This window comes from Gavialis gangeticus, unplaced genomic scaffold (genome assembly GCF_001723915.1).
Source record: "Gavialis gangeticus isolate Ggan-Ray unplaced genomic scaffold, GavGan_comp1, whole genome shotgun sequence".
Taxonomy (NCBI): Eukaryota; Metazoa; Chordata; order Crocodylia; family Gavialidae; genus Gavialis; species Gavialis gangeticus.
This window is the reverse complement of record NW_017729032.1, coordinates 143,591,508-143,601,388: the sequence shown is the minus strand read 5'-3', so window position 1 is coordinate 143,601,388 and position 9,881 is coordinate 143,591,508. Positions and strand designations below refer to the sequence as shown.

Below are 9,881 nucleotides of genomic sequence, written 5' to 3'. Positions count from 1 at the left end.
CAGACTAGATGATCTACTCAGGTCCCTTCCGACCCTAAAAACTGTGAAGCTATTACTTATGCACCTCCCATTCTGAGAATTTGCCCTGGAGTAGGCTAGAAAATATTTATATACAACAAATTCTTATTAGTAAAAATGTATGAAAGGGTGTGCAGTTTTCTCACCAGGAATACACTTGTAGGATGTTAAACTTATGTTTGCCGTCTCCATTAAAGCTGGCTGCATTGTAAAACATAAACCAAGATCATCTTTCATAGGTGCTTGCATTGTATTAGATGGGCAGGTGTTGAATGATTGTCTCTTGTAGTGATCTCCTTTGTTGCTTGCTGGAGCTGGTAATCTTTGACATGTCTTCCAGTCTTGCATTTCTTTGAAACATATTGACAAAGCATTGCTTTGCTGTGGCTTTTCAGACCAAAGGACTCATTAGAAATGTGCAGTTTTTACAGAACAAAGCATTTCACCAGGAGAATTATAGGACACAAACTCTTTTTTTCCTTCCGTTCTTTGGGATCTATAATGAAAAATCCTCCAGTGTTACTATTTAATTGCTTTGTGGTGGTTGTTTGTCAGTTTGCCAGCAGGTTCCTGCTTAACTGCTGCCATTCAATTTTGCAGAAACATAAATGCAGAATGATTGAGTTGCCAACATGTCATTAAGTCTTCTGTAAAGAGTGTTTCAGTGTTTTAATGCTTCAGGCTTTCATGTCAGTATTGATTGATTAAAATAGAAAAGAAACCTTTGGTGCAATGATGAATTCTGCCAAAATGCATTTTCGGGCAGAAAAAAAAATGTTGGCTATGATTTTCTTTCTCTACCCCTCATATTATAACTGTTGTTGTTAATAACAATAACAATTATAATAATAATAATAATTATTATAGACATATTCTTACATGAAATCTAGTTATCTAAAATGTCAAGAGAATTCAGGATGGTTGATCAATTTCTTAGTATTCTGTCAGATACCAAAGCTCTTTGATTAAGTTGTGAGTGACTCTTAAGTTATGAGTGAATACCAGTGTAGCTAGTGGAAGGAAAATGAATAGGAGTTCTTTTCCATCTGGAGAGAGAGTAGGTGTTTGATGTCCAGAAGGCAAAATAGCCAGGGAGATGGACAGCATCCATCCCTTTGATCTGCTAAAAGTAGAGGGGAGCTGTTCTCCTCTCCCTGGTTTAGGTAAGCAGGGGTCCTTTGAAACACTGATCTTTTGGCTGGTGTGGTGAGAATTCCTTCTTCTGTTGGACTCTACTTTAGCCTCTGGGAAACATCAATTATTTGGGCTGTCCAGGTGGGGATTTAATTTGACTGACCATCACAACCATCAGCTTTATCATTGCAAACTTGTCCTGGCTCTATGTGAGGCCAACACCAGGAAAGAAAGTTTTTAACTGCAATTTAAAAAAAAAAAAAAAATCAAACCACCACAAAAAAAAGACTGCTTCACTTGGTGAAAATATGAAAGGTTCCACTCAGTTCAACAGGGGAGGGGAGGTGGAAAGCAAGCAAGGTAAGTAAGTCAACACTTCAGGGGAACACACAGTATTTAGCTTGGGTATGCATACCTAGGCATACCCACAATGCTTGCTCTAGCATAGGTAACAAGTGTAGTGAGGACCCAGGAGTATGGGCTTCATTGCTCTGAGTGTCTACCAGGATCCTTGAGGGTTTGCAGTGTAGATGTTGCCCTGGAGCAGGAAAGAAGGTTTGCTTGTTTTTTTGGTGAAGATACTAGGCCTGAAGGTACAATTTAGAAAAGGGCTCAGTCTAAGAGAAAAGAATATAGAGAAAGTGAAGGGTAAACACTTTTTCTTCCTTACCCTACTAATGCTGTACAGAGGCCTGATTTTTATTCAGGGAGAGGAAGCTGGTAGGAGAGAAAGAGCTGTGGAGGGAAGAGAGCTTGTTGCTGGCTGGAGGAAAGGGGTGGGAAAGGAGTGTTTTAACTTCTCCCTATACTTTCAGCTGCTAAAACACTCCTATTCACATCTTACTGACTCCCACTAAAACCACTTTCCCCCCTATTGCAGGAGCCCTGGGTTCTCACTTCAGGATAGGGACAGAAGTTACACATAAACTGATTTAAGTCATCAGAAACTGGTTTAAACCTGCCACAAAACAGAAGTTCAGTGCACATAAATCAGTTTCAAAGTGGCTGAAATTGGTTTAAGATCAACCTCGTTGTGTGTAGTATCAGATATAACTGATTTGGGTCAAATCGGTTTATGAAACTTCTGTCCCAGATCCCTTCCTGGTTCAAGTTAAATTACAGCCTCCAGCATGCTTTCCAGCCCTGGGCTATGCTGTGCTGTCTACTCCAGCAGAGAAGGGTTTGGAAGGAAGGGACTGTCCCTCAGGCAAACCCCCACTGGGGTCTGGGGCCAGAGAGAGGGGAGTTAAGCCTCCCTTCCCCAAAGTACAGAGCTACCCTGCTAAACTTACTGCTGGCTCTGACTGTGGACTACAAATCCCAGAGGCACCTGGAAGCAGGAAAAGGAAGTGATAAGCAACCCTGCAGAGTCCTGCTGCTGTGGTTGTGGACTGCAAATCCCAGAGACCTTGGGGGCAGCAGGAAGAGGAAGCAAACACACAGCCCATGTGTGCCAGAGAGTTGTGCTTTAATGCCTACCCCCCAGCTTCTGGCCTGAGCCATTGCAGGCATGTGACTGCATTTCCTGAATCAAAAGTACATGCGTGTCCAGTTGTTTCTTAGTTTAATCTCTGCAGTTTAAACTAACCTGCAAAGACTGAATTGATTCAGCCTTGGGCTTTTTAACTGTCTGTACTTAGCCTCAGAGTCTGTTTTAAATTAGAGAATGTGTAGGAAAAGACTGCCTGTGCCTACTGAAGATGATAAAATAGGCATTATATGGAACACAAAATTGAAGAGAAAAAGGGGTAAGTGTGAAGCCATAAACCAGGAAAGAATGCGAATGGTATAATTTTAGGCAGAGCTTTAAAAGATTGCTTTCATGAATTTGCCTGGATATTTGGTTTGGAAACACTATTCTACAGAGATAGTTGAGTAAGGGAAGTCAGGTGTGAGAATGGAAAGTGACAAAGCCTCATAAGGTTGTACAAAAACTATTAAAAACAAGCTGGCCAAACTGGAAGCTATCTCTTGGATCTAAGTGGGGTTTTATGATCATCAGCAGATTATTTTCTGCTAATTTGTTTCTAGTTCATCTCTATGTGTTTCAAAGTAACACTTTCTTCTTCCACCATGGGCCCTCAGACCTTTCTAAGTCTAGTGGGTTGGAATCTAATTAATTTAAAAATACCACCTCTGAGAGCTGGATTTTGCTCTGATCTTGGATGGATACAGGAAGCAGATCTTTTGAATAAGAAAGCTCTATATTTACACTGTTAGTAAAGTAACTTGTATGGAGCACACATGCCACACTTCTCCTGGCTCTGCAATGGTTTATATATAGTGCATACCTGAGAGGGAGCTTGCTTTACATTTAAGAAATTGTCTTTTGTTGGCGCAGTGGCACTGTCACAAACCCACAGTATTTTGAGGTGTTCATAGGATATCATGCATGTTTTCTTGAATTTGTTTTACCAATATGGCATGTGGTAGTCTCTGCAGATAGGTAACATCAAGCTGTATTTAGCATTATACTCATTACATCTGTATGAAATGTGGTATTTGATATGAAAGTAATTTTTATGTTTTGTATTTGGCCAAGACTTTTTAGTAGGGAAGTGGTTAATCAGGTCATGATTGAAACAGGAAAGACTTCTTTGTGGTCTGATAAACAGATACCCCCGTGGGGGCAGGAAGTTATGTGCATAGTATGGGCTCCTCAAGGCTCCAATGGATAATTTATGTAAATGAACAGATAAGAAACTGTACTTAAGTCTTGCCATGGGACCAAGTGTATATCATGAGTTTTCCTGGGCATTGGCAGTGACTTTAGCAGGCTGTGTGTTCTGGCTGACAGGACAAGGTACAGGAAGCCCTGACAGAAAGGCCAGAGGCAACAGCTGCTTTCTAATCTGTTAAGCTGAAAAGTGGAATTCTTAGAGTTTAGAGCTAAGGGTGCAGGGATGAGGTAAAATAATCATTCTGGTATTTTCTTTGGTTCATTGATTCTTGTATCCCCGTCTGTGACTCAGCATATGGTTACTGGAGTTTTTAATGTCTGCTTTTTTAAAAAGCAAAAAAAAAAAAAATATTTTTCCTATCTTCTTTAACTTATTTATTGCCAAGTGTGATTTTTTTTTCAGAGCATTTAACCATACGTGCAGACCTCTTTTACAGAAGGGGGGTAAAAAAATTGCTGAGCACATGACCCGATAAGGGGATGCATCATGGTGCAGGGTCCCCAGGAATGGTAGTGATGCCCCTAGGGCTCCATGACCGTGTCAGTTCTGCCCTGCAGGTACCTTCTTTTCTTGCCTGCCACATCTTGTTGGTATAAGTAAGTAATAGGGAGGCTGCCCATGAGCTTTTGCGCAGTCATGGTCCTGTTGGACCTTGCTAAACCCTGTGTGTTTTTGGACCCCTTGCTGGGTCCTGCTCCAAGTTGGCGATTCACGGAACACCTTGAGCCTTATGGGCTAGATGTGTGGCTCCAAAACTTCCCCTTTACCATGCCCTCACAGGTGGTATATAAATACAGCTACTCCTCACTTAATGTCATAATTATGGTCTTGAAAAAGTGTGACTTTAAGCAAAATAATGTTAAGCAAATCCAGTTATGTCACAGTAGTTATCTACTAGCAGGCAGTGGCCAAACAACATTATAACCAAACATTGCGTGACTTTAAAAGAGTATGTTCTCTAATAGATTAGCGGTGTAATAACAAAAAAAAACATTAACCAGGATGACGTTAAGTGAGGAGTACCTGTATTATCTCACTGATAAGGTCAGGTCCTAACTTGGGCACCTGTTGTCACTGGATCCCTGGCCCCTGTGAATGCACCACTCTGGTGCTGGTGCTGTACACAACTGTGTGCCCCATTGAGGGCTCCTCCTCCCCTATTAGCCTCTTCCTTGTCCACTGTTATAAAAGACAAAAGAAAAACAAGCTCCCTGGGTTACAATATAACAATGCTAATGGAAGCTGCACTCTGCCCCTTTAAAGAGGTAAATTGCTCTCTTATTATTGTGTGCCTCCTAGCCCCAGGTACCTTATGAGCTCTATTAATCTTGCAGGAAGCAGCCCAGTCCATCAAGCATCCCTAAGTAGTTCTTTCTTACAAGAGCTCCTTCCCCAGGCAGCTGCCAGAGAGCTAACCCCCTGCCAGTCCCAGCCCTGGGGCTTATATGTGCCCAGGGTCCTGCCTTCTTCTGGTCAGTGACTGGTTGCAGTTGCCAGCTAATACCCTCATTAGCCTGCTGCCTGGGCAACCTGCAGCTGCGCAGCTCTGCCTCAGCTCCCCAGGCTGTCTAGCTAGGCTCTTTCTGTTCTTAAAGGAGCAGGATCACGTTAGTGCCCTGCAACAGGATGATTCTTGTAGTTGGCAAAATCTGCTCTGCTAAAAGCTGGCAAGACCTAGGTGAAGTGGGTAAAGCTGAGGCACTAGGGCTCAGGGAAGTGACTCTTGGAGCATCTTGTTCTGTTCTGTAGTGAAGGGGCCAGTGGCAACATGTAGAAGGTGCACGTGCACCCCCTGACAGTGCCATTGCACCCCCTGATTGGCCACGCTTGCCGCTTAGGCAACGGGTGGGGGGGGCAGGTGGGAGCACTGGTGCCCCCCCTGAAAGTGTTGGCCGGGGAGTGGAGCACCGTGGCTGATCACTGCAGCCGCAGCCATGTCTGGAAATGGCTGCAGCGATCAGCTGTCTTGAGATTGACTGTGGGGGGATACCCCCATGTCAGTGAGATTGCCCATGGGAGGACCTCCCCCCACAGTCACTGGGTAGTCTCTGAGGGGGCATGTGTCCTGGACTAAGGCGGCACCAGTCACGCATGCAAAGGGTAGATGTCATAAAGGGATTTGGGGCTGAAGAGGTCCCCTGAAGGTATGAGAACAACCCAGGAGCATGTCTCAAAGGCACATCTGACTGCACCCAGGGTCAGGGTATGTCACAGACACTTTATCTTTCCTCTGGGCAACTAGATTCTGTAGTATCCCTTCAACTAAGTACAGGATAATTTTTTTCTACCATGAAATAGCTGATACGATACAGGCCTTTGTATAGAAAACTAAGAAATTATTTAATCTTTAAAATGTGCAGGTGGGAAATACCTCTGTGTTACTGGACAGAGCCATAAAAGCACTGGCAATAGTCTGACAGGGCTTGGGAGACCAGGACTGGGCAGCTGGCTTATATGCCCATTAACTTTCTTTCTTATGGTGTTTTGATATTTTGTTTGTTTGGTTTTTTGTGGGGGAAGGGAGTCTTGCATTTGAGAGCTTTCTTCCTTTCTGTTGGGCTCTGGCAGGGCATGAGCGTGATGCACATTCTGTCACGTAGATCCAGAAAAGTGTGACGAATTTGCAATGATCAAGTTGATAGTTATGATGGTGCTCAGTGAAATTAAATCCCTATCTAGACAACCTAAATAATACTACGCTACACTGTGTGACAAGCTCTGTTACAATGTAATGCAGACAGGAAAATCCATTACCTACACTTTTCAAAGTGGAGACAACACTTAGGCATCTAATCCCTTTTTCTAATAAAATAATTCTGTGCGCCAAGATGACCGTTAGATCTGGTTTTTTATAGCAGTGCAATATATAAATGATGTAGTGATCACGAAAAATCCTTTCCAACTGTGTCCAGAACCTAGACATTACAGATGGTGCTATGGTGCAGCATAAATTGCCTCCAGGTGTTGTTGCTCAGCTCACAGGGAGATTTGGTCATAAGAGCATAGCGACTGCCAAACCAGAGTAGGCCCATGGTCCATCTAAACCAGTATGTTGTGTCTAAAAGTAGCCAGTGCCAGATGCTTCAGAGGAAAGCATAGAAGCTTCATCAAGTTTCTACTTTTCCTGTACTGTGCCATAGGGAGAAGTTTTCTTCCTGATCTCCTGCCACATGCCATCCTAAAAGAATAGCTCCTGAAAGCTTACCCTAGTTAGGGTTGCTGATGCTTCTGTTATGGATATAAATGTTTAATCCTTGTTCAGAAAGGAAAACACCCAGAAATCAAGGAGTAGTCAATACTGTAAAAATCAAGGTTTTAAAAATACCCTTGCTTTATATCTTATCCCTATCAGACACAGAGCTGACAGGCCCTGTACAGACAGGGGAAGAGACAACTCCTAGGTGTACACAGAGCAACCTAAAATACTGTAAAGACAATTCCTAGAAAGCTTCATTCTCACTTTTATAACATTATTTTGAATATGTTGAGCTTTCCTTTCCAGTGCCATGGACTAGAAGTGTATCTTTAACTTTTGGCACCTGGGGTGACATAGTTGGAGGCGGGGGCAGGGGAGGGGGGAAGAAGGGGAGCACTTGAGTGTTTACCTACTTGCTCAAGAGCTGTGGCAGCGCAGGCTACTCCTGTCTTTGTACAAGTTCCCCAAGCATGGGCTGTGGCAGAATGGGGGCTGCCATTATGGTGTCTCCCCTGAATAGGTGCCTGGACTGGTACTCCTGACAGCCCTTCAAGTTACATGACTATTATGGACAAAAAATTGTTTCATGACTGTCAGTCGGGACTAAATAAATTGGCTGCCACCATAATATCATAGGATGATAATATTCTTAGTGGTGTCAGATGAGAGAATAAGGAGCCATGGTCTCAAGTTACAGTAAGGGAATTTTATGTTGGATATTAGGAACAACTTTCTCACTAGGAGGGTGGTGAAGCACTGGAATGGGTGATGGAATCTCCATCTTAGGAAGTTTTTAAGGCCCGTCCTGGCTTGACAAAGCCCTGGCTGGCATGATCTAGTTGGGGATGGGACTGCTTTGAGCAGGAAGTTAGACTAGATGACCTTCTGAGGTCCCTTCCAAATCTCATTTTCTTTTATTCTATTGTGGAGTAAGGGCCAATCTGTTGCTAGCCAGTGGGGTTGCCAGTAAGTGAAGATGATTCTGTATCATTCCAAGAGAAACTTGGAAGAGGAGAAGCCTTCCAGCCCTACTGCACTGTGTACTCTTGTAGGGTGTCAACTGCCCCCAAAGGACCCTGAATAAATGTTTCTACAGGTCCCTTGGGGCAAAAACTATGATGAGACATTACTGCACAGTAGTATTAGGCTAGTGCACAGTAGTGTCACAAAAAAGGTGTTTGCCGGTGTTACTGTGCAGTAACTCGGGTTACTGCACATTTATTCAGTACTTGTTTATACTCTTATAAACAAGTACTGAATAAATGCGCAGCAACCACTGCACAGTAGCATCTTGTGTAGATGTGGCCTTGGTGTCACAAGCTCAGGTAAGGATCAACTGCTTTCTAGGCTTACTTATTCATGCTTTGCAAATTGACAAATTTCCTCCACTATTTTTAATTCTGAAAGTTCAATGTATTCTGCCTATGCCATTTTTTCCCTAACAGCCTTAATGCACAACAACATCAAATTGGTTCTATGCAGTAGTCCTTAATACATTGCATAATATGTATGGCCCAAATGGAAGCATTCTGGGAGCTTGGAAAATCTCCTTTTTTATTTGTGGGATCTCCCTCAGTTCGCTTATTGTCCTTTCAGTTATGACTCTTGACAGGTCAAAGCTTAACAGATAGCCATTACCTACTTACATTGCAGGCTCTGTTTTGATCTCCTTGAAGTTGGTAAGAATTTTGCTGAGCTCTGCAGATGAAGCAGGCATACAACTCCCTGTTGGCTCATGTATAGATAATCAGATTTGCCCTTTTCAGTGTGTGTGTGTGTGTGTGTGTGTGTGTGTGTGTGTGTGTGTGTGTGTGTGTGTGTGTAAGTGAGGGGGGGAGGGAGCAAATTTAAGACAAGATTGCTAAAATGTTTTGGGAAATAGTCTGCTATAGAACTATAAATTATACTTAATTCTGCACATAATTTTCTATTATAACCTCACACTCTCATTAACTTTCTAAAACTGCCACTTTCTAGAGTTACTTATTCATGCTTTGTGAATTGCAAAATTTCCTCAGCCATTTTTAATTCTGAGGGAATTATTTGATACATCCTACTTATTCTGGGTTTTTTTAACCTTAGGAGCTATAATCCACAACAACAGAATCTTTAAACTTAAAATTGTTTATATGAAATAGCCCTTAATAAACTGCATGAGATTTGGGCAAGATTTGAAAAGATGGAGAGGATAAGATTTCAAGTACAAAAAAATATCTTTGGACCTGTGTGAACAAATTAAATCTAAAAGTTTTTCAACTTTTCCTCTTCATTAAATGAAAGCTCCTGACCCATTTTCTTCAAACTTGATTTTGTTCTGTATACCTAATAGTGACTTTAAATTTAAGGCAAGCCTAAAGAAGTTTTGTAGTGTTTTTCTCATGGAATGTAGAGTTCCAGTTTATACAGTATGAATTTGCAATATTAGTTACTAATATGGCTAATATTCTACTTTGCATCCCAAACACAATAAGTAAAAGTTAAAGTGCATCTGCAGAAGATGCTGACTGCACAGTAGCCCATAGTTTCATAGTTTGTAGGGTCAGAAGGGACCTGAGCAGATCATCTAGTCCTACCCCCTGCCATGGCAGGAAAAAGTACTGGGGTCAAATAACCCCAGCAAAGTGTTCATCTAGCCTCCTTTTAAAGACCCCCAGGGTAGGAGCCAGTGCCACTTTGCTTGGAAGTTGGTTCCAGATCCTAGCCGCCCTGACAGTGAAGTAGTGCCTCCTGATGTCTAGTCTGAATCTACCATCTGCCAGCTTGTGACCGTTATTTCTAGTCACTCCTGGTAGCGCTCGGGGGAACAGGGACTCCCCCAATGCCTGCTTGTTCCCTTTGACTAGTTTCTAACA

At 42.5% G+C, this 9,881-nt stretch overlaps 1 protein-coding gene across 1 annotated transcript in view; it reads left to right on the top strand.

Moving 5' to 3' along the window:
- The first annotated feature begins 8,291 nt into the window (after nucleotides 1-8,291).
- Nucleotides 8,292-9,881, top strand: part of SH3RF3 (SH3 domain containing ring finger 3) — a 162,651-nt gene continuing 161,061 nt past the window's right edge. Inside the window, exon 1 of the mRNA XM_019523841.1 lies at nucleotides 8,292-8,354. Within this exon, the coding sequence (XP_019379386.1) occupies nucleotides 8,292-8,354 (63 nt within the window). The remainder of the gene's footprint in view (nucleotides 8,355-9,881) is intronic.